The 26,225-nt window shown below is 41.1% G+C and overlaps 1 protein-coding gene across 2 annotated transcripts in view; it reads right to left on the reverse strand.

Annotated features, from left to right (window-relative positions):
- Window positions 1–26,225, reverse strand: part of HEATR5B (HEAT repeat containing 5B) — a 136,971-nt gene that overhangs the window by 15,438 nt on the left and 95,308 nt on the right. For both annotated transcript variants that reach the window (XM_075535810.1, XM_075535809.1), the window contains exons 28-33: window positions 8,830–9,067; window positions 7,529–7,783; window positions 7,131–7,258; window positions 4,692–4,836; window positions 3,195–3,461; window positions 1,762–1,986 (exon numbers count right to left, since the gene is read on the reverse strand). In XM_075535810.1, coding sequence (XP_075391925.1) covers window positions 1,762–1,986; window positions 3,195–3,461; window positions 4,692–4,836; window positions 7,131–7,258; window positions 7,529–7,783; window positions 8,830–9,067 — 1,258 coding nt within the window. The remainder of the gene's footprint in view (window positions 1–1,761; window positions 1,987–3,194; window positions 3,462–4,691; window positions 4,837–7,130; window positions 7,259–7,528; window positions 7,784–8,829; window positions 9,068–26,225) is intronic.

The raw sequence follows: 26,225 nt of genomic DNA on the forward strand, positions 1-26,225 counted from the left end.
CTCAATGTGCGACAGTCCGTAAACAAGTAAATGAAAAGAATTCATTATGTTGGTGAAATAGGGGTTCTTAAGCGGCCATCTAGCTCAGAAGCAAATAAGCCCACATGGAAGAAGCACACCGGCCAGGGCGATCACGAGGTGCCCAAGGGACCAGGTATAAGGCATCATGCAAAAAAAAAAAAAGATATAAGTGTGTGTATGTATGTGTATATATGTGTATATGTATATATATGTATATATATATCATATTAAATGAAGGGGGAAGTGCAGAGTGGAGACCCAAGGCCCAAGTGTCGACCAATGGAGATCCCCTCATAGAGGGGTTTAGGAGAGGAGATGGGTTAATTAGGGTGTGAGGTAGTATCGATGAAGAACACAGCTTTCCCCCGGATCCTGGATGCTTCCTCCCCCCAACTACCATGATCCGAATTCTACCTTGCAGGGCTGGATAGGACAGAGGCTGTACACTGGTGCATATGAGGGTTGGAGGTACAGGGAATCCAGGGTGGATGATACCTTCAGGACCAAGGGTGTGAGGGACGATGCTGGGAGAGTGGAGGGTGAGTGGGTTGGAAAGGGGGAACTGATTACAAGGATCCACATGTGACCTCTTCCCTGGGAGAGGGACAGCAGAGAAGGGGGGAAGGGAGACTCCGGATAGGGCAAGATATGACAAAACAACGATGTATAAATTACCAAGGGCATATGAGGGAGGGGGGAATGGGGAGGGAGGAGGGGGAAAAAAAGAGGACCTGATGCAAGGGGCTTAAGTGGAGAGCAAATGCCTTGAGAATGATTGGGGCAGGGAATGTATGGATGCGCTTTATACAATTGATGTATGTATATGTATGGATTGTGGTAAGAGTTGTATGAGTCCCTAATAAAATGTAAAGGAAGAAAAGAGAAAAAAATGATTATGGCAAAGACTGTACAGATGTGCTTTATACAATTGATGTATGTATATATATATGAACTGTGAAAAGAATTGTATGAGCCCCAATAAATTGTTAAAATTAAAAAAAAAAAAAAAAGAAATAGGGGTTCTTAATTGGAAGTCCCTGTACCTTAAACCCTTTCTTCTTGCATTACTAAAGATATATAAATTTTAAAATATTTTTCTTTCAGGCAAAAATCCTAATAAGAACTCTAATATCATGAAACTTACTTAAAAGTAATTTAATTTTTTTAATGTATAGATATACAAAATTTCAAGCATTTGTCTTTTAATGAAGTTACATGACTGTAAGATATTCCAATTAATCTAGAAACCCATAGTACATTTTGTCAGTGATATGGGTGCTGTGGGTCTGTTCTGACTGTAATAAACATAAGTCATAAAGGGAGGGCAACGAGGAAGTACCTCTTTCAGGCAGCTGTCAGCTAATAAATGTAACTAGAAGAAATAGCTGCAGAAAACAATCATTCTGAAGCCATCGTAGCAATGATAGTTCTGGCAAGAAATATCAATGGAGGCTAAAACCACGGAGTGAACCGTTGTTAGGGAACAGGCACAGTTTAAGATATCTCTCTACAGATCATTTATTAATTTTGAAAATCCCCAAACATGAGTCTAAATGCTAACCACAAACAATAAAACCAAGGGCACTTAGAATCAACAATACAGAGAGGGGTATGTAAGTCCTATCTGAAAAGCAGGAGTAAACGATTTCTGTTAATTGCAGTAGTCTTCTGACACACTCAATTAAATAATTAATTAACAACAAACATCTAATAAAAATGCTTAAGCCCCAGTTAGGTTACCTGGTTGAGAATATTCGAGTATGCATGCAAGAGTGCTACGAATTAGAGCGGTCCACTGCTTCTGAGTGTCTTCATTTTTGGCCATTGGAAGTGTCACAATACTTTTAATTCCTTGAAGAGCTGCACTGACTGGTGGAGGAACCTGATTATCCGCAGACTTTAGTGCGGTATCTTTCAGTATTCTTGCGATTAAAAACAGAATCGTGGGCAGGATTGTCATACATCCTGAAATGTAAACAAATTCAATTACCTCATAACCAGATCAGTTTCCATATTACAGTTGTTTCCACTGCTTATTTTTTTGAAATTTAGTTTGATCTAATATGATTTTCCTGTTTTCCCCACAAAATTTACATTGCTGTTAGTATAATTCAGTAAGTGAAAATGGAGCAAGTTATTAAAAGACATCTTTCTCTTTTCCCACCTAGCCCTGTTACTGCTTCTAATATTTATGTATTCACTATTTCATGTCCTTCCTGATGAAAATGGGAAAAGGAGAAGAAAAACCATGTACTTTGAGAACTACATGGGTGACTCAGTGGATCTCATAGGTGTTTTAAGAAATGCCACCAGTCACCAGCATACTAAAGCCAGCCTAGTCAGGCCAGGAAAATGAAAAGTCAATTAAGGTACGCTAGTGAAAGGAGAGAATCCTCGGATTCACTGAAATGATTTGAAGTCACCGACTTCGACGTCTCTGTGAAGGAAGGGCTCTCTTTCGCATTCTCAAACGCCCTCACTGCAGGCTCTGTCCACAGGAGGGAGTCCGCTATTTTCATACATGTGGGAGCACTGGTGGTGGTGAGGGGACGAGTTGGGCTGCTAATTGTAAGGTCACCAGTTCAAAACCCAACCACTCGCTGCTCCTCGGGAGAAAGAAGGGGCTTTCTACCCCCAGCCAGAGCCACAGTCTCAGAGCAGTTCCATCCTGTGCTCTGGGGCTGCTACGCGGGGCGGCATCAAGGTGACAGCAGTGAGTTTTGATTTTTGAGGGGAACTGAGTCAACTTGGTGGAAACTACAATAACAGCAGAGTAACTCTCTGAGCTAGACAGGGATTCCTTGTCTGGAGTTGAAATTTACCATAAAGCTACTGATAAAAAAAGGAAAGTATATTTTTCTAACAGGTCCGTATCTGTTGAGAGCTCTTATGTCTGAACTTAGTGATGCTACTATCTTCCCCCAAATTAAAGTTTCTCTTTCTGAACTTTGTTTGACGTACATCTGAAAAGAGGTCCTTAGGTTTCTGGTGTTCTATCTACATTTTCAATCTTTGCTGGAGCATAATGGTAAACAAACCCCTTTTTAAAAGCCAACGTGTCATTTCACATTTGAGATTTAAGAAGAAAAGAAACCACAGCAGTACATAGAACCCAGGGGAGTTCATCTTCTACGGTAGGAAAAGGCGCTTCCAAAAACGGACCAGTACTTTACCAGCAGGAGAACAGAGGGATGGTAAGTCGGAGAGGATGGTGACCGTGGCTGCCACCAAGCGAGCACTTTCATCTGAGAGTCGAGTTTTGGTGGCCAGGTGGCTAGGAGAGTCGGACATCTTGGCACTGAGGTGAGGCATATGCCGCACTAAAATAAACATCAGCAGCTCCATGGTTGCAAAGACAAGGGATTTTCCAGGAACAAGGCCACCGGTGTCACCTCCTTCACCTAATACAGGACAGGTCTCTTTTTCCATATCATCTTCATCTTGCATAAACAAAAAAAGTTTGATGAAATACCAAATAGTAGATGAAACAGCAAACTATAGCAGTCCCAGACTATAAATATACAACCCATAGTCACAAACCTATTTAAAAGTTCAAGTACATATAATGATTTGTAATAATAAACAGAGGCTGCTTTGAAATGACTATTATTATTACTATATTATGTTGTTAAAGAGAGTTTCAGTATATCTGGAAGTATTTAATTTTTTTAATGCAGAAAGGTACATATTATACCAAGTAGACATTTTACCATTTGATTGATGTTAAACAAGAACCATATCTCATTATTCTGACTTATGTACAAATTCAACTTAAAGACTTTTTCATAATGGGAGAAATACTTAAACGTCTATTTGAAACTTTCTTTCAAAAAAATTAAAATAAATGTCTTTCTAATGCCATATGATTTTCTCAGTTTCGCAGCCTTACACGCATTCTGTGTATTGACTGCTCCTTAAAACTGATGGACAATTCATTTTTACTTGGAGCCCCGGTAGCATAGTGGGTACACAATGGGCTGCTAACTGCAAGGTCAGTGGTTCAAAACCACCAGCTGTTCTATAGAATTACAGTCTCGGAAACCCACAGGGGCAGCTCTATCCTGTTCTATAGGGTCACTAGAAGTCAGTATTGACTTACTGGTAGTAATTTTTTTTAGCACACATGCACACAAACAAAAAAAACAAGGAAGTTTCAAAAAGTTCATGGGCAATTTTTCCACACCTCCTCATATATGTGGAAGGACCGCTGGTGGCGTAGTGGTTATGCACTGGCTGCAAGCTACAAGGTCAGCAGTTTGAAACCACCAGTCACTCTATGAAAGACGAGGCTTTCTACTACCGTAAAGAGCTACAATCTTGGAAATTGGAAACTCACAAGGGCAGTTCTACTCTGTCCTATAATAGGGTCACTAGGAGTCAGTATTGACTTGATTACAATGAATTTGGGTTTTTTGTTTCAGATATAAGTATGTTCGTGTGAGTACTTCATAAATGAAACCAAACATTTCAGGTTGAACCACATGACACTGGCATGCTTGATCATGAAAAATAGGCAACTGTTGTCATTTTCATTTGGTTCATCCAGTGTTAGGGATATCAACTTCAAATCTTCTAAATTCAAATTTGAAAAGAAAATCCTCTTAGTACTGGTATTTTAAAAAATTTTTAAAGGGCTCCTGCCAAAGTTAGTGTAATTTTCTAGTGCTTACTTAGCGTGTTTCTTTTATCTTGCAAATAATCCTGAGCTGCTCTCACTATTTGTTGTACGACCCCAGTAACCAGCAGCTGGATGCACGGTGGATTCCAGGTCAACAGCAGGCGATGCAGAACACTCAGCAACTCAACGCCAATGAGCTATAAATTAATACAGGTAAATTCAACTCACTTCACTCTCAGAGGTCAAGTTTATGTTATCAAAATCTGAGAAAATACGGCTGTAAAAAACTGTTAGGTAAGGTGAATATTCAAACAAGAACTACTGCATTTTACATTATATTACTGTATCTCATCACCATGAGAAATGTTCACATTTTATCATAACTTAGAGGAAGAAGCAAAGGGCTTCAGCTATCGTTTACATATTTCAGTAAGTTCTACATTCCAATTGACTCATTCCCTTGATTCCTTTCTTCTACTTGGACTGACCCGTTTTGCTAGAGCCCAAAGCCACTAAGTTTATAATTACCAGCCTACAAGAGTTTTGTCTACCATGATTTTAGCATTTCTTTAATTGCCTCTCCTAGACACCGCAGTAACACTCCAAACTTTCACTATCCACAGCCAGTCAGTCAGTCCACCATCAGCAAACCCATTCAATGAGGCTTCTCTTGAAAGTCTGCCACCGCCTCTCTCTGTTCTCGTTTGCTGCTTGTCCTCCCTCTCCCGTCATCTCCACTGCTGACTTCTCTCCCTTTTCTCACATTTTAAATGCTATTTACTCCCAGGGGTCCAATGCTGGCCCACTTTTTTTTTCATTCGGGTTTCTTAGGTGTGTGTACTTGCTAGTTCTCTTGAATTATGAAAGGAACCTCACCACTGACCTTCCCTCTTCCTTCTCATCTCTTAATAATTAATCTCTATGGTTGGTAACATGATCTTTCTGAAACAGAGTTAATCATGTCATTCTTCTATTTAAACATTTCCAATGATGTCGCATGGACGTGGCATGAAAACAAAAGCTAAACACAACAACCCAACATTATGATTTGCTCTTCGGTCTAGCCTCATCTCCTAACACGCCCCACGTGTTCAATACGACTCTGCCATCGCACTATTCTAATGCCTCTAAAACTTGCTATGTTTCCTTTTATTTCCTTTCCTTGTATTTGCCGCTCTCCCTGCTAAGAGCCCATTCCTCTTGGGCTCCACCACCACTGCTCCAGAGAGCTCATCGTCTACCTTCCACGGTAATTCTGACGCTCCTCCTCTCTATGCCGAGTCTACCTTTCTGTACAGCAGACACGGCATTTATCATACTGCATTCGTTTCCTAGTCCGGTGCAGCTTCAGACCATCTTGGCTATCTATAGCCCTAGATAACGTGATGCAGAACAGGCACAGAGTAAAAGATGTGAGGTGAACAAGTACAATTTAGGAAGTTAAAATAATAGGATCCAATTCAGAAAAAGCATTGTAGTTTAATACAGTACACGAATAAATAAAGCATCATTTAATTTAAAAAAATCAACATCACTAACTTAAGAGAAAAAAAGGATCTGAGATAGTAAGTTAAAACCAAAACAACAGATTTAAAAAAATAGTAGCTTGCCGGCATTCATAGATTACATTTGACAGGTTTAACTATTTGAAAACCTCTCTGATGATTCTTGCGGGAATTTCTGTGAGCCTCAGGTATAAGTCAGAGTAGCTCAGTGAGTGAATTTTGCATTGTAATTGTATCACCTGCTTTGTTTTTAATTTTTTGTTTTGGTCAACACTGTATGCAAAAGTAATTGCAATATAATGCATGAAAGAAATTTTGTTTTATATCTGTTTCTTTGTGTTTTTTTGAAGAGTTACCCAAAGTGGTATGAAGTAGTCATAATGGTGTCCAAAGAATTGATTAGTAATATGAAAATAAAATAATTTCTAAATTAAAAAGCAAAACAAATTCAGTGCTTAACTGGTTCTGTAACAAGAATAAAGTCCTTAAGTATTCCATACAGAAATGAGAAAGAGTAATTCATAAATGATTCTTTAGATGAGTATTTGAGTCAATGTGAAAATGTTTCATTTAAGAAATAAAACTTTAAAAAAAAGAATTAAAACTTGAGACATAATCTCCACCCCACTCCCCAGGTGAACAGAAACATGGGTGAAAGGAGACAGCAGTTAGTTAAGATATGAAAAAAAGTAACAATTTATAATTTATCAAGGGGCTCACGAAGGTGGAGGGGGAGGGAGAGAAAAAAGAGGAGCTGATACCAAGGTTTCAAATAGAAATTACACGTGCTAATGAACAAATCAGAGACGATATAGTCACTAATTGAGTACTGCCCGGCCATTCACCAGTCAGTGTCAGCTCCTACAGAAAGCCCGAATCCTGAATCCTGAGCATGTCATATAAAAGTTACTTTATGTGAGAGAACAGTCTTAAAATAAATGTGATTAAAACCATATACAATTCATTACAAAATACAGATATTGTACCTGGTCTTCTGCAATATGGATTCGAGCATATGGAGAGTCCAATAAGGTGTGCAAGGCCTGTAGACATGCCGTCACGTGTTCAATTGGCTCCTCGGGTCTTGGGGAACAAAGAAACTGTATACTCACACCTGCAAGGTATAAGATCAAAACACGAGTTTGTCAGTAGAAAACACTTTATGCTGCTTCAATATAATTTCTCCCTTATTTTTCTAAAAAACTACTTTAACAAGTACAGTACAGAATTTATTAATGGCTTAAAATACAGTCTTAAATAATTTCCAAATGAGTCATCCAAACTCAACAAAAGTTGAAGCCTTGCAATTAGGTTAAAAATAAATGGGAAGATATAAATTTTCAGAAATGATGCCTCTTAAAATGCCTTAACATGACATGCATACCTAAAATCAGGTGCATCCTGTCTTTGTTAATTTCTGGCAAAGCCTTTGCAATGGGCATTGCTACAGATGCCGGGTTTAAAATGACAGGTGTGGGCCGTTTTTGTGAAGCAGACATTGCTGCTGCGTCTGCTGGCTCTGCGCATGTGAACCCGGTGCTATTTAACCAAAGGGCCACTGCATGGAGAATGGGAGCCCAGGAATTCCGGTAGTGAAGTCGAGCAGTGTCAATCGTCTCAGGGGTATAAAATGCTCCACCTGCAACACAATTAAAAACATGAGTTTCTATTACAGGTGCTCGCTCACTGAGCAACAACGTAACTTAAGAATAGCTGTTACACACAAAAAGCAAGGTGGCCAAAGAGCTTCTTGACTTGCAAGGTGAGTATGCTAGAGAGCACGTGTCTCATACTCTAGAAAGGATACCTACGTGGCGCGCTTCTGAATTTGTACCGGGGCCACTGTGCGTTGGCACTACCGGCTGCACAGCACCTAACAGCAAACCTTGTCCCTGAAGCTGCTCAACTGGATGGAGTCTTGCCTCTTTCTCACTGATGCTCAGGGCCCAGCCTTGCCTCTGCTCCTGTTCGTGCCACTGAGTATGCACCACCTCTTCCTACGGGGTTGTCACAAGCTCTCACTGTTGCCAGCCGCTCCTGGAGACGCTATCGTCTTCTCTTTCTACCGCTCCCAAGGACATCTGTCTCCTTTCTCTTTTCCTCCTCTTTTGCTATTCTTCCCTACTTCTTTACCCAGTACTGACGCCTCATTTCTCCGTGCTGTTACGATGAATGAAGAAAGGTAACGAGAGGGAGCTCCCTTTTTCAAAAGTATTATTACATAGGGAAAGAAATGAAGTTTTCTGTTTGAAAAAAAATACTGGATTGATCATGTATCTTGTAAATGTGAAAAAATGTTAATACAATTCTCATAGGAAATACAAACCCAAATACATTTATAAAGGCACTTTAGAACCACAATTCATTGGGAGAGAAGAAATAACCCATGTTGACCAACATGAATTTATTCATTGTAGTTATGCATAATGACCATAGCTTAGAATATCCTAGTTTCTATAACAGTGTAACACTTTTCCTTGGGTTAATTAATAATCTCATGCTGTACCTTCAATCTACCAATTTAAAATGGAGGACAAGTTTTTTATAAACAATGTAAAAAAAATTTTCAAGGCCATAGAAATATAAAATGTCATTTGCTGGTACATTTGCTGCTTGCCTCACCCAAGTGCACTTTAATTACTACTTTGAATGCCATAAAAGCAAAGCCCTGAATGTAAGACTTACCATCGGGGGGGAGTTGACTAGCAAATTCAGCTGGTAGTGTCAAAAGCGCATAATCTTTTAATGCCGCCAACCATAGGCGGCTGAGGGTTGGCAGTTCAGGCTGTACGAGTGTTATTAAACTATCTGGTGGCAGTTCATCAATGGTACCATAGTCATCTTCATCCTCATCAGTATTTTTAGCAGCTTTTTTTGGTTTTGACTCAGCTTCCTTTTTAATATTCATAGCAACCACATACACCTAGTAGGATTTCAGGAGGAGAAAATGGCAAGGCGTTACATTAAAATGGAGCTATTCGAAGCGGCCATAATTATATAGCTTCATCCAAAGAGGTAACTTATCATGATAACCACACCAGAATAATTCCACGTAACTTGGAGAGAACATTTTTGTTTTTGCTAATGTGACTTCTGATCTTTCCTCTCACAGCATATTCCTTGAGAAGTCTTCTCTGATTTTTTTCTAATTTCACTAGTTCAACTTTACAAAGGCCTCTGAAGTACTCAGTTTATTGTGCCAACCTGGCCGATAAACATGTGGGGTTAATTGAAGGGCAGAGGGATAAATGGCTCGGTGAGCCTCACCTTTCTAGTTCTTGGGTCTTTTGTTTTCTGATGGTCGGACCATTGTGCAGCTGCCTTAGCCAGTTCCCTGCTTCAGCTGGCAAGGCTCACTTCCTGCAAGACATCCCTGAGGAGAAGCCACCTGGACCTACCCTGATGCAGTCCTGGCTGCTGGAGCAGTTGTGTGGAGACCCCTGCCAGTGCTGAAATGCTTACACGCTCATTGATTCGGCTTTCCTCCTGCAGTTGGCATCACTGTGTGTTTTGTGAGATGGAGGAGGATTTTGTGGATCGGTGTCAGACATATGGGCTAATGTTGGACTTGTAGGCTTGGCAGCACTGGGTTGGGATGTTTTCTTGATGTGCACTTAACCTTTATATAAAACTCTCTCTTATACATGAGTTTCTGTGGATTTGTTTCTCTAAAGAACCCAGACTAACACAGTCTCTTTTGTATGTTTTATTTCTACCATGGGGTATAGCCTCCACTTTCCTAGAGTTATTAGACACCATTAGTCAGCAGTCAAGGAAAAAGGTTGGTGGGAGGGGTGGGGAAAACATGCCAAAGCCATAAATAGCTTTCTAAATCCCCTTTAATATAGTTCTAAAAAGATATCTAGAAACTTAGCATTTACAACAAATATAAGAGCCAAGAATATTACTTGCTGTTCAAACATATGCATGTTATGTTATTGGTATCTATTTCTCCCTGGTTTTGGAATCAAAAGAAATATAACAGTAGTTTTCCTAACATAATTTTAAAGAGTTTTCTTTGAGTTATAGTGGTTGATTTTTATTTATTTTTTGGTCTGTGTGCATGCATTTAGGCTGTGGCAACTAACACACAAATGATCAAAGAGTAGGGAGGATAAAGGGGACTAGATAACAATCAGGAGAAAGCAGTTTTCCCAATACCCGGGGTTATCTACACTCTATCTAATGCTTGGCAAAGTAGCGAGGCAGTGACAGAGAGGTAGGCCCTCAACAAGATGGACTAGCACAGTAGCTGCAACAAACAGTGGTGCAAACATGAGAACGGTGTGAGGATGGCCCGGGACCAGGCGGAGTTTCATTTTGTTCTACCTAGGGTCTGACTCACAGCACCTAATCAAGCAGCCCTAGTGGCATAGTGGGCTGCGAAACCACAAGGTCAGCAGTTTGAAACCAGCAGTCACTCTTCAGGAAAAGTAAAGATTTACAGACTTGGAAACCCACAAGTGTAGTTGTATAGTGTCATAATGAGTTGAAATGGACTCACTGGCAGTGAATTTGTTTTCTGTTTTAATGAGGTAGTCTATCAATATAGAAATTTCTTGGCAATAGGACATACTTATCTTGATTCCTTTGCTGATTATGACACAGTAAAGGCATATAATAATTGAACTCTAGACAATGACTATTGGAGTCTGAGTGAATCTTCACTTGTGAATAAAAATGTGTCCTACCCAAATCCAAAAGACACGTGGAAACAATTAGCACAAATGGACTCTGAAAGCATTCGTCTCCACAACCTTGAGACCAGAGAAAAAAGCTGGTAGCCAGCTTCTACCACAGCTGCCCTGAAAACGGTCCGAGCAGAAGGTCTTGGCCAGAGAGGGAGAAGAATGTGCAAGAGCACCCAACGTAATAGCAGAGACAAGGCTGATGTGTCGTGTAACAGACTGGTGGGGCCACCAAGGCTGGGGTCTTCCCCTTCAGGGCTGGAATTGACTTCACCTCCGAATCAAAATAATCCACCATTTAAGATCAACAGAATATCATTTACCCAAGGGTAAAGTTCAAAGAGTTAGGAAAGAAAGAGGAATAAAACCCGGAAACATGGAGGAAGTTGGATCCGAGACGGCTCGCTGAGGGGCTGCAGTAATTGAGCTGAATGAGCATGTATACAAAGTGTTGAATCTAAAACGATGGTCTGCTCTATACATTTTCACCTAATTCACAAGTTTACAAAAATCCTATAAATGATGTCTTCACTCAGTGTCTAGGCACCCCATGGTTTAAAGAATAAATGAGTTTCAAGGAGCATCCAAGACGAAAGGGTCTAACGCTTTTAAGAATGATAAAGGTAAGACAATGTTCAAGGGCAAAAAGTGTTCACCTGTTCGGAGACAACGGAGATGAATGGGAATTCCGGGCAAGGGCATACAAAGAGAACAGAACCTCCAGGAGACCACCATATAGCCCATCTCCATCTAGAATCCAACATGCCAGCAACACGTACCAGGACAACACGGTCTCAGATGGAAAAGAGGACAGGATAGAAACCCTCCACTCAAACGCAGTACACTGATATGAAGGAAGATAGGCAAAGACCCAAAACACAAAACAGAATATGGCAACCATGAAGCCAGAGATTGTAATAATCACTTTGAATACAAATGGGCTCAATTCATATGTTAAAAGAAAGAGGCTGGAGGATTGGATTAGAAAACATAACCCATCAATCTGCTGCCTGCAAGAGACACACCTTAAGCAAGCAGACAAGCATATGCTGAGAATAAAGGGCTGGCAGAAAGTTTACCAAGCAAATGGTAACTCCAAGAAGGCAGGAGTGGCTATCTTAATCTCCGACAAAATGGATCTCAAGATCCAAAACATAAAAAGAGACAAAGAGGGACATTACATAATGCTCAAAGGCTCAGTAAACCAGGAAGCAATAAGCATACTGAATATTTACGCACCTAATAATGGTGCGGCAAATTTCGTCAAACAAACTATTAAAAAAATGACAGAAGAAATCACGGAAACAACAATAATAGTGGGGGACTTCAACACTCCACTATCAGAGAAAGACAGGTCACAGGGAAAGAAGCTCAGCAAAGAGGCCAGAGAGCTAAACAATGTAATTAGGCAACAGGGCCTGATAGACATCTATAGAGCCTTTCATCCAAAAGCAAAAGGTTTCACATTCTTCTCCAATCCACACGGATCTTTCTCAAGAATAGATCACATGCTGGGGCACAAGGCCAGCCTGAGTAAATTCAAACACATAGATATTATCCAGACGTCTTTCTCAGACCACCATGCCATAAAGCTGGAGATTAATAGAAGGGCACCCAGAAAAGCAAGGGCCACCAATTGGAGAATAAACAACGATCTCCTGCGACATGAATGGGTTAAGGTCCAGATCAGAGAGGATATCAGGAAATTTCTAGAAACTAATGAGAACGAGCATACAACATATCAAAACTTATGGGACACTGCAAAGGCAGTTATCAGAGGTAGCTTGATATCACTGAATGCATACATGAAAAAAGAAGAAAGGCGTATGACAGATATGTTAACACAAAACCTCCAACAACTAGAACAGAGTCAACAGAACTACCCCTCCAATAGCAAGAGAAAAGAAATAATAAAAATCAGGGCGGAGTTAAACCAGTGGGAAGACAAAAGAACAATGCAAAGGATTAACGCAACTAGAAGCTGGTTTTATGAACGAATTAATAAAATTGACACTCCCCTGGCAAAGCTTACCAAAGATAGAAAGGAACAATCATCAATAGCCAGGATGAGGGATGAATCGGGGGCAATAACAACAGACCCCAATGAGATAAAAAGGATAATCACAAAGTACTATGAAGGTTTGTATTCTAATGAATTCAGAAACCTGGAAGACATGGATAAATATTTAGAAAAACAATCTATCCCTAGATTATCTGAGACAGAGATCAAGAACCTCAACAAACCCATAGCGAAGGAAGAAATAGAGAGTGTCATCAAAAACCTACCAAGGAAAAAGGCCCCAGGGCCAGATGGCTACACAGCAGAATTTTACCAAACATTCAGGGAAGAGCTGACACCGATCCTCCACAAAGTATTCCATAACATAGAAAAGAACGGCAAGCTCCCAAACTCATTTTACGAAGCCAGCATTACTTTGATACCCAAACAGGGAAAAGACCCCACAAGCGTAGAGAATTATAGACCAATATCTCTAATGAACATAGATGCAAAAATCCTTAACAAAATATTGGCCAATAGAATACAAAGGAACATCAAACATATCATTCACCACGACCAAGTAGGATTCATCCCAGCGATGCAGGGATGGTTTAACATCCGAAAATCCATAAATATCATATACCACATCGAGAAGAAAAAGGATAAAAACCATATGATAATATCCATAGATGCAGAAAAAGCATTTGACAACATCCAGCATCCATTCCTAATCAAAACACTCATGAAGATAGGATTGGAAGGTAAGTTCCTCAAGCTCATACAAGCTATCTATGAAAGACCAACAGCCAACATCATAGTCAATGGAGAAAAGACAAGAACAATACCACTGAAAAAGGGTACAAGACAAGGATGCCCCCTGTCCCCTCTTCTATTCAATATCGTTTTGGAGGTTCTGGCTAACAACATAAGACAGCGGAAGGACATCAAAGGGATCCAGTTGGGAGAGGAGGAGGTGAAACTATCGTTATTTGCAGATGACATGATCCTATACATTGAAGACCCCCAAAACTCCACAGTTGGAATACTTACAGCAATAGAGGAATACGGAAGAGTAGCAGGATACAAGATCAATAAACAGAAGTCGGTAGGGTTTCTATACACATCGGACAGGGCCATGGAAGAGGCGATTAAGAGGGAAGTACCCTTCACAGTAGCCAAGAACAAACTGAAATACCTAGGAATATACTTAACAAAAAATACCAAAGACCTATATAAGCATAATTATAAAACCCTATTACAGGAAACCAAAAGTGACCTTCACAAATGGATGAAGCTCCCCTGCTCATGGTTAGGTAGGCTGAACATAGTAAAGATGACAGTTCTTCCTAAAGCACTCTACAAGTTCAATGCTATACCAATCCAATTACCATCAACCTTCTTCAAAGAATTGGAAAAACTGACCACCAACTTCATATGGAGAGGGAAGAAACCCAGAATTAGCAGAGAACTCCTCAAGAAGAAGGACACAATTGGAGGACTCGCCCTACCTGATTTTAATGCCTACTACACAGCTACAGTGGTCAAAACAGCATGGTACTGGCACAATGATAGACACTCAGACCAGTGGAAAAGAATAGAAAGCCCAGGAGTAAAATCATCAGCATATAGACAACTGATCTTCGACAAGGGTCCCAAAAACGTCAAGTGGGAAGCAAATGCCCTCTTTAATAAGTGGTGCTGGAAACAATGGATATCCACATGTAGAAAGTTGAAACAAGACGTCTACCTCACCCCATGCACAAGAATACACTCAAGGTGGATCACAGATCTAGAAGTCAAACCCCAAACCATCAGGACCATTAAGGAGGGAATCGGGACTAATCTCAGAGCACTGGCCCAGGGAGCACATAGGCTCACTGCAACAGGGAAGGGGACACACACAGGTGATCTGGAAATCGACAAATGGGATCTAATAAGAATAAAACACCTGTGCACCTCGAAAGACTTTGCCAAGAGGGTGACAAGGCAACCCACAGACTGGGAGAAGATTTTTAGTAATGACACGTCAGACAAAGGGCTCATTACTAAAATCTACAACACCATCATGACCTGCAAAAAGAGGAAAACAGTTAACCCCCTAAGGAAGTGGGCAAAAGAAATGAGAAGAACTTTCACTAGAGAGGAGATCAATATGGCCAATAAATATATGAGAAAGTGCTCGAAGTCCCTTGCCATAAGAGAAATGCAAATCAAAACAACCATGAGATACCACCTAACACCCCTCAGGATAGCTCAGATCAGTAAATCAGAGAGCAACAAGTGTTGGAGGGGCTGTGGTGAAGTAGGAACCCTCCTCCACAGCTGGTGGTCGTGCAGATTTGTACAGCCACTGTGGAAAGCAATCTGGCGATACCTAAAGAAAATGGAAATTGATCTACCTTACGACCCAGCCATCCCTCTACTGGGCATATACCCGGTTGAAGCAGCAAATAAAACACGACCAGTCATATGCGCTCCAATGTTTATTGCGGCACAATTCACAATAGCAAAGACTTGGAAACAGCCTAAGTTTCCATCGATAGACGAGTGGATTAGCAAACTTTGGCACATACACACAATGGAGTATTATGCAGCACTAAAAAGCACCGATGAGCACATGAAACACGTTATTTCATGGGAAGAGCTGGAAGGAATTATGTTAAGCGAGGTAAGCCAGACCCAAAGGGACAGGTACAACATGAGTCCACTGAGGTAAGTACAATCAGCATGACAGAAATGGGGCATTAATCCACCCAAGGGGAGGGTATGGTTTATATCTCCACAGGGAAAGTGGGACCAGACTTCAACCCAGTGTCGCAAGGTGTGAATGCAATATCCCGGAGTGGAGGACGGAACCGGTGGAGAGGTCTGGGAGGCTGGCCCCAGCACCATAAATTAAGTGGATTCCTGCCCCTCCCCCGAAAAGAACTTGTTCCAAAGGACGACATTGACCCTGCAGCTATGGGAGATGGACATATTTGATCAGAGCACACGGGAGCAGATGAAGGGGCAGGAGGAGAGAGTGGAGCACAGCCTGGCCCACCAGGCCGTGATGATGATGTTCCTGAGTAGAGCAGTCAGTCCACAGAGAGAACAACATGGCTGGCCCTACTATGAGACATGATGCCCCTCAGTGACTAAGGGCGATACAGGGGACAGCACCGGAGACACAGTGTGGGAATTGCACCTGACCTGATCCCACCACACCGAGGCAATGCACTGGGGGAGTGCAGCGGAACAGCAAGGGAATGGAGTGGCAAGGTCCCCAGGGAATGCTGAAAGCGGACTTTGGGGCCAGGGCGTGGTGCCCCAACAGACTGGACTGGAAAACGCTCCTAAGGGCCAGCAAAGATCCCTGAACTAACTACAAGCTTTTCTCTTGGGAACTGTTTTGTTCTGTTCTTTTTCAGTGGTTTGTTTTGGTTGTATTGTTGTCTGGTTGTATACTGTCGCTTTGTGTTCCTCTGTCTAGTTTTCGTGCATGTTAGTGACCCCACAGGTCTGTCTGAATAGGACAGGCTGGATGAACTATCTGGATGAAAAACAACGGGACCGACAGTTCCGGGGGGACTTGGGGTGGGGGGTAGGGGGGGTAAGGAAGTGGTGTTAACAAACCCAGGGACAAGGGAAAAACATGGGACCCCAAAGGGTAGAGAAGGGGGAGTGGCAGGCCTGATGGGAAATGATCAAGGGTAAGGTTGCTTAGAGAAGAGGTATACTCTAGCCCAGGGGGCGATGAAGCATGGTAGTAGGGCAGGAGGAAGGTCAAGGGAGATGGAGGAAAGAGCTAGGAGTCAAAGGGCATTCATGGAGGTCTAGACAAAGAGATGTACATGCATATATATATAGGAGGTTGGGGAAATAGATCTTTGTGTCGATATTTATAGGTCAAGTATTAAGGTGGCGGAAGGACCTTGGGCCTCTACTCAAACACTCCCTCTATGCATGAATACCTTCTTTTATTAAATTGGAACTCTATGATGCTCACTCTCCCGACACAACGGCTGGAGCCAAAGTGTGTGAACAAGTAAATGTGGTGAAGAAAGCTGATGGTGCCCGGCTATCAAAAGAGATAGTGACTGGGGTCTTAAAGGCTTGAAGATAAACAAGCGGCCATCTAGCTCAGAAGCAACAAAGTCCACATGGAAGAACACACCAGCCTGTGTGATCGAGTGGTCCCAAAGGGATCAGTTACCAGGCATCAAAGAACAAAAAATCATATCATTGACTGCACACCTCCATGATAGGATCGCTGAAGACAAATGGGTGCACAAGCAAATGTGGTGAAGAAAGCTGATGGTGCCCGGCTATCAAAAGAGATAGTGTCTGGGGTCTTAAAGGCTTGAAGGTGAACAAGCGGCCATCTCGCTCAGAAACAAATAAGCCCACATGGAAGAAGCACACCGGCCAGTGCGATCACGAGGTGCCCAAGGGACCAGATATAAGGCATCATGCAAAAAAAAAAAAAGATATGTGTGTGTATGTATGTGTATATATGTGTATATGTATATATGTATGTGTATATATATATTATATTAAATGAAGGGGGAAGTGCAGAGTGGAGACCCAAGGCCCAAGTGTCGGCCAATGGAGATCCCCTCATAGAGGGGCTTAGGAGAGGAGATGGGTTAACTAGGGTGTGAGGTAGTATTGATGAAGAACACAGCTTTCCCCCAGATCCTGGATGCTTCCTCCCCCCAACTACCATGATCCGAATTCTACCTTGCAGGGCTGGATAGGACAGAGGCTGTACACTGGTACATATGAGGGTTGGAGGTACAGGGAATCCAGGGTGGATGATACCTTCAGGACCAAGGGTGTGAGGGACGATGCTGGGAGAGTGGAGGGTGAGTGGGTTGGAAAGGGGGAACTGATTACAAGGATCCACATGTGACCTCTTCCCTGGGAGAGGGACAGCAGAGAAGGGGGGAAGGGAGACCCCGAATAGGGCAATATATGACAAAATAACGAGGTATGAATTACCAAGGGCATATGAGGGAGGGGGGAAAGGGGAGGGAGGGGCGGGGGGGAAAAGAGGACCTGATGCAAGGGGCTTAAGTGGAGAGCAAATGCCTTGAGAATGATTGGGGCAGGGAATGTATGGATGTGCTTTATACAATTGATGTACGTATATGTATGGATTGTGGTAAGAGTTGTTGGAGTCCCTAATAAAATGTAAAAGAAGAAAAGAGAAAAAAAAATGATTAGGGCAAAGACTGTACAGATGTGCTTTATACAATTGATGTATGTATATGTATGAACTGTGTAAAGAATTGTATCAGCCCCAATAAATTGTTAAAAAAAAAAAAAAAAAGAAAAATAAGCACAATGAAAGAAAATAAAGAAAGTCCAAACCTAATGGTACTACCCCTATGTAGGACTGTGATCCTTGTTAACATGGTACAGATGCATGTCTTTCATGTACAGCCCTTTAAACAATCATGTATGCATGCCATTTTCAACTTGATACTCCATTCCTTTAACATATTGTCATAAACATTTAAACTGTATGTTTAGGCTACTTCCATATGGTTCTTGTTTTTATGAAAAATAACAATCACAATATACATCCTTATAATAGAATCATCATGCATATCCTCAACTATTCCTAAGATGAACTGTTCAAGGATTTAGAGAGTGTCTTAATAAACACCAACCTTTAGAGGAAGTTTTACTCATATCATTAGCTTAAAAATCATATGACTTTAACTGGAGAATGCTTTATATTTCTTTTTCCTCCACAGGCTTATGGCTTTGCTTACTCGTTGTGGATTATCAATCCAAACATTTGCCTAGGATTAGTATTTTAGAATAATTATTCTAAAAATAAATACAAGGGTAGATGAGGACAGAGAAGACTGACGGCGGAGAAACAAAGTAGGATGCAGTTGCACGGACTAGGTGACAGAGGAAGCCTTGAACAAAGGCATCAGCAATGAGGAAGCGTTTATCTACAGATGCATAAAAGGTCATGGTGATCCATTCCTCGGTTTTAAAAAGTTTCTATGCTTGAAAGATTCCATTTTCATATTTAGAATAAAGAGATTTACATATACACACATACATACATACATATTATATAGGGATATAAAGACCCTTAGAAGTATACATAGATACAGCGATATACCCTGAAACATTAATAATATGGGGGGGTCACAAAAATTAATGGAGAAATTATTGTTTTTTAATTCCATTTTTCCTCAGTTTTTTTAAAGACCCCCCGCAGTTATCTCTAGGCTGCTGGCATCGTGGTATGTGATGGAGTGCTAACTACAAAGTCATCAGTTTGAAACCACCAGCCTCTCCACAGGAGAAAGACAGAGCTTCCTAATCCTGTAAAGAGTTACAGCCTCAGAAACTCTCAAGGAGAGTTTGATGTTGTCCTATAGAGTCACTATGAGTTTTCACCGACTCAATGGCAGTGAGTTTAGTTTTGGGTTTTTGTAGTTATCTCTGTAGTCATACTAGAAGATAAGACGAGCTTCATTTATCCCCTTCTATATTCTGGATTTGTAGAACAAGCATAGATATTTTATGATCAGCACAAACACTCTGTTTTCAAAGATGAATTACAGTAAGTAAAACAGACTGGAATCAAGTTACGTACTAGACACAAGAGGCCTGGCTGCTAAGATTCCCAAGCCACTGCTAAGCAGTTCAAAACCATCAGCTACTCCACAGGAGAAAGATGAAGCTTTCTACTCCCATAAACAATTACAGTCTTGGAAACCCACAGGGACAGTTCTACCCTGTCCTACAAGGTTGCTATGTGTTAGAATCAACTCAATGGCACCGAGTTGGTTTGTTTGTGAGACATAAGATGAGGAGGCATGAGCAAGAAAAACTAGTTAAGATGGACACGCAGGGTCTGGTCTAATGGGAACTCCATGGCACAGTTCCACTCATGGGCCACCAGGTATCAGAATCAATGTGGTGGTAACTGTCAAAGTTGAGTTTTATGTCAACAGGGCTAGGCCAGAATTCTAAGCAGTTGAGGTCTCTCCCATGATGGAAGCTAACAGAATGTAAACAACTCCCTGAGGGGGGCTGCCGCAAATAGCCAAGCAGCTCTATGTGAAGCCTAGTGTGGCGTGTAAGCCCTTACTCAGGTCACAGTCGATGTGGCTACTTTACAGCTATAAATAGATGCTGTAGAGAACTTTTTAACTTCTTGCTGGTCTAGGTCCTGGAACTAGCTCATTGGCCTCCAGTTCCCGAGACTTAAGTCAATCCCACCATATGGTACAAAGACCCTCGGAGCCATCATAGCCTAACATCCAACTTATCGTGGACTTAGCTGCCTCTGCACCTACCAGTTGTGGTCTTCCTGCTTCGACATCTTGCTTCCCAGTTTGTTAGCTCCAGCAGCTACGCAATCAGGAAAAGCACTCAGAGGATATCTGATGCAAGAACGTGAACTGGACTTAACATGCTTCTACAACTTTATGAACCACTTATTTGATATAAATTTGATATATTTGATATAAATTTCTTTTGTATCACACACACACACACACACACACACACAACCACATACTAGTTTGCTATTCTAGAGAAGCCAACCTAACACAGCAACTAATAAGAGGGGGAAAAATGACTAGGTCTTGCTCTCAAGTAAGAGAAAAGACATTGAATAAACAATCAATATATTTCATGACTGCAACACTATGCTTAAAAATAATGTCCCTGGGAAGTCAGAGATATAGGAGTGCTTAGGTAATAGGTATTGTGTGGGTCCATTTGTTACGGTAAAAAGAATGAAAACAGACTCTTATTTTAGACACGTTGTGTGTGAAGCTCTTATGCATGACCTATTAAACAGCTGAAAATCTAGGACTGAAGTTTACGACAGGAGTCTAAATGAGGATGCAGATTTACAAATTTAAACGTGCAAGTGGGGTGTGGATGAGACTGCCCATAGACTAATGAAGAGTGAAAAAAGGGGCAGAAAAACATTACTATATAAAGAACAGGCAGAGAAAGAGAACCCAGCCAGCGAGACTGGGAATAAACAACCTGCAGGAATACATAGAAATGAGAGCAGTATTTCCGAAGTCCATGAACAGAACTTCTAGGATATTTATAGCGAGGTCAGATAAAACAGATGAGAAAGGTGTCTAGCGATTTGGATACTTATGTTCCTGGTGACTTTACTGGGAGAAATTTAAAACAGGACAGTAAGTGTAAAGCTAGGGTATAGGGGAACCGAGCCGTGAGTAACTGAATAGTTGAGCTAGGTAAGATCATGAAACTCTTATCAATAAGGCTAGATTGGAGAAGAGAGAGAAGTTGGCAGGAGGGTTGAAGAGTCAGGGAAGAAAGTAGACAAGGAGAGGGGACATTACAGGTACGGCAAGGGAGAAAACTGATAGCTCTGAAGTTTGCAGAGTCTCCTCTTCACCCTAATGTCTGGCTCACATCTACTCTCATCCTCCAGATCTCAGGTTACAGGTCAATATCTCCACAGAGCTGGCTCTGAACCCCTAAACTTTTACAGTGACTCTACTATATGTTCCAAAGAGGTAGCACAGTTGGGTTAAGTTCTGAACTGCTAACCACAAGATTGGAAGTTCAACCCCCCTGGTGACTCCACAGAAGAAAGAAGTGGCTATCTGCTGCTATAAAGATTTATCACCACTAAAACCCTGTACAGGGTCATGATGAGTCAGAGTCACCATGATAACAGTGGGTTTGGCTTAATACAATATTAAGAGCTGAATTTGAAGTGCAAATCATTAAACTATAGTACCAAGAGGACAAACCAAGATGGTGGACCATTCATACTCTACAAAAAAGACAAAAGAAACCAAGTGAAAGGATACAGATGACAATCTTAGAATCCAGAGCTTCGAAGAAAAAATTAAGGAAGTAACTATATGAAAACAGTGAACAGGGGCACTGACAGAGTGGCAAATTACAAACTAGCCCACCACAACATGGCCATTTTGAACTACTGCCATCAGTGTCGACTGGGAGAAAAATCAGATCACTGGCTCTGCTCACCTAGGGCTACATGGACACTGACATCAGTCACTGGCTGCTAGACAAGTGTAATCTCCCCTCTTTACTCTATACAGTCTCCTGGTTACCAGAAATGTGACAGTCCTCCCATCTCCATAAACCTGGTAATAGTCAAACTTTCCCTCTTACTACAAGTGCTTTTCTTTCTTTTTCCCTGGTGTGATAGTTAGGTTTACTGTGCCAACCCGGCCAATAGAAACATGTGGAATCAATCAGGTCTGTTTGATTGGAGGGTGGAGATAAATGGCTCTGCAAGGGCCAACCCCCTCTCTCTTGCTCTATGGTGATCAGAGCGGTGCTGAAGCATACTGTTGCTTCAGCTATTTCTCTGCCTCAACCAGCGAGCTACACTACCTGTGGGCCGAGCCAACCCACGAATCCTGTCACTAGATCTTGAGGCTCCTTCAACACCTGTTTCACCACGCTGCTTGTGCGCACACTGCTTGCGCTTGAGGCTGGTAGAGCCCGTCGCCTTGCAACACTTGTGTTCCTATCCCATCCAGGCTGTTTCACTAAGCTCCCAAGCTACTGACTGCTGATGACCCACCCTGTGGTTTGCTTGTTTGTGGGCAGACTCCGCCTGCCTTGCTGGAGGAGGGACTCAATTGTCTGCTTCCTTGACCTTGGCCCTGGCAGCCCATGTGAATCGAAGGACTCTCAGTATATTAACTATTCCATGGAAGTGAGTTGAACTGAAACCTCTGTGCTGCTGTGTGGACTAATTAGCTGTTATATTCCTTCTCAGTGTATAAGACAAAAAGTCAGGGTGAAGCAAACCAATATATCATTGTAGTAGTTACAAAATCTGGTATCAATTTGAGAGGATGACAAGTGTAGGGGTAGAGTATGGCCTATCAATTAAGATATAACCAAAAAGGCCTATGTGTGGGCATGTCCTTCCTCTAAGCATTCTGGGAATTCCTGAATTTCATGTTTGGAGACAGGAGAGATTCTCTTTATCTCTACTCACTCCTTTGGAGATTCTCTACTGAAAAGCTGACTCCCTGTGAGAGATCCTTGAGAAGAAGCCACATGGACCTATCCTGATGCAGCCAGAAGCCAGGACCTGGAGAAGCCACGTAGAGACTCCTGCCAGCACTGAGATGCTTACAATGCCACTGGATCCAATGACTTTCTACCCACTGGCCTGTGATCGTCCTGCACTCGGTGTCATTGCATGTATTTCATGAGTCAGAAGAGGACTTTATAGATTGGCATTGGACTTATGGGTTTGGAATGGACTGGGTTGGGAGGCTTTCTTAATGTACAATTAACCTTTATATAAAACTCTCTCTTATACACATAAGTTTCTATGGATTTGTTTCTCTAGTCTACCTGGACTAACACAATAATGAACAAATTAATACACCCCATCACCAAAATGTCTTAGAGAAAATTAACAACTTGAAATCTCACACACACACACACACACACACACACACACACACACACACACGATGGCTAAAGCAAGTGATCAAAATTGAGGACCCAAAACATTTTAAAGCATTATATTTAGACCTTTGAAGAGATAATGAAAAGATCAAGAAAAATATAGATAATATAAAGGTAATCATTGAAAAAAATCAAGGAAAACACAGAAAAAAACTCTAAAAGAATTCAGGAAACTATACAAAATAAATTGAAGTTGAGAGATAGTCATAAAGGTCAACAGACAGACTAGGAATTAGGTATGCTTTTTTGGTGTTTCACATTCCACGGGCAAAGGATTGGAATTGAATTAACAAAAGACAGAATTAGTGAATTTGAAATACATCTCTTAATATTTCTCTCTTACAAGAACAAACAGGAAAAAAATTTAATATTAAGAAAGCCTAAAAATCATGTGGGGTACATTTATAGGATAACATAGATGTAATCAGAATTTCCAAACAGGAAGAGAAAAAGAAAGAAAAGGCAAATAAAGAAAGAAAGAAACTGAAGTGATAAATGTCAAAGATTTACGCACTCTAATAAAGACAAAAAGAAAAATCTTCTAAAAACTCACTTAATCACAAATGGATATATCCCAAGTGAAATCCCCAAGCCATATCATGTCAAACTTTCCAAAACCAAGGAAAAAATCAAAATTAATTATCTACAAAGGAGAACAAATAAGACTAAGCACTAATTTCTCAGCAGGAACCATGCAAGCCAGAAAACAAATACTAAATGCTAAAACAGGAGCCACAAAGTAAATGGTAAGTCTGTAAACACAATCAGCTCAGCACAAAGAAACTATCAGTAGAACAACAACAACAAAAAACCAAAACAAAAATGTTGCAAAATGACAACAGAAATTTTATGCCTAGTGGTAATATGACTGGATATAAGTGAATTAAATGTCCCTGTAACAGACAGACAGTAACAGGATAAAGAAGAAAACAGGCCCTTCAATCTACAAGAAGCACATTTTTTAAATATAAAAATAATTTGAGAATCAAAGAACAGAAAAGAAACAACGTGGCAGGTGCCTAACTTCAGGTCAGCGAGACGTCATGTAAGGCGCTGTGCCTTCCATTAAGAGGGCCCTGGGAACCTCCCCTCCTCCCTCCCTCTGCCTTCCCCTTCCTGCTGGCTGGCCCTGGCTGCTCCCAGAGCCCTAGAGCCCTGAGATGTTGCCATCACCATTGGAGCCACACAACTTTGCCCCACAGACCTGTGACCCCCTGCATTCTGCATCACTGTATGTAGCTGCAGGAGTCTGAAGAGCGGCTCATGGACTAGTATCGGACTCATGGACCTAAGTTGAACTGGGCTGGGATGCTTTCTTGATACATAATTACTTCTCGAGATCAAGCTCTTTCTTATGAGTGTAACTGGATTTGTTTCTCTGGTCAACCCAGCCTAACCCACATACCAAACAAACAACAATGAGAAAAGTATAGGAGACTAATATTAAATTGTGATAAAATACATGTTAAGGAAAATACCCAGCATAAGAGACAAGAAAAGATTTATAATGGTTAAAGGGTCAATATTAGAAAAGGATATAACAATAATATCTATTTATCCAATGAAAGATATAAATATAAATAAATCAAACTTTAATAGAATTGAAGATTAAAAGTTAACTCCATAAAAGCAGTTTTTTGTTGTTTTATAAATACAAAATGAATATCTATTTTGCTAAAATCCCTTAAAGTAACGATCCTTTAAAAAATTACTATTTTTATTATTACTATTATTTTTAAATCATTTTATTGGGGTCTTGTACAATTCTTATCACAGACCATACATACCATCCGTTGTTGTCAAGCACATTGGATGTCAACATCTCAACAACAAAAGGCACACCCCTAAAAAGAGTGAGGGGCCACAAGCACACACATCACCAAAGAGGACACTAAGGTAGGCAACAAAGAAATGTTCGAGATCATAAGGAATTAATCTAAGCAACAGTAAGATGCTTTACTACCACAGCATTAATAGCAAATTTAAAACAAAACAAAGAAATAAAAGCAAATGCCGGCAAGTTTTGAGACCAAAACTAGAGGCAACCCAACTGCTACTACGGAGCACTCTGACAGGGCTATCAGAAGGTCCTGGACAGAAGAGGAGTAAAGGTGTAATCACACTTGCAAACACACAAGCACCATCTCCTGGTCTGCTAGGGACTTGTAGAACCCCTAGCACGACGTTCCCTTAGGTACTCTTCAGACCTGGAACTGAACTCAACCCTGGGGCTCCACTTTTAGGCCAGCAATAGACAGATCTATATGGTGAACAATCACACCAGGGAGGTTTGCACTTTAAAAAAAAACAACCCAATAAAACTATTTAAAAAACCTAAAACAGCCCTAAACCCCTAAGAGATCGAAAGAGCAGCAGTTGCTCAGGGGTAAAGGACGGGAAATAAGGACAAATTAAGATAGTACATACAAGTGCATACTACATTGTGGGGATTGTAATCAATGTCAAATGTATATGAACTGGTAAATGAAAAACCAACGGTCTCTGCAAATTTCCAGCCAACTCACAATAAAAAGCATATATACATGTACACACACACACACACACACACACATTTGTGTGCCCTTCTATCTACTAACCTACCTACCACACTCACGGCCATCGAGCGAGTCAGCGGTGACTCACAGGGACCCTGCAGGACAAGCAGAGCTGCTCCTTTTCGTTTCCCAGGCTACAGCTCTTACAGGAGCAGAAGGCTCATCTTGCTCATGCAAAGAGGATGACGGGCCTAAGCTACTGCATTTGTGACTTGCAGACTAACTCGTAACCCCCTATGCCACCAGGGTTCTCTATACATGTAGAATGCCAAGTTACACAAAATTAAGAAATTAGTAGAAAATAAAAACATGAACTAATTTACTTATAAGTGCTTTTTATCTACAACTTTAAGGCAATTGTTTATC

This window comes from Tenrec ecaudatus, chromosome 17, assembly GCF_050624435.1.
Source record: "Tenrec ecaudatus isolate mTenEca1 chromosome 17, mTenEca1.hap1, whole genome shotgun sequence".
Taxonomy (NCBI): Eukaryota; Metazoa; Chordata; class Mammalia; order Afrosoricida; family Tenrecidae; genus Tenrec; species Tenrec ecaudatus.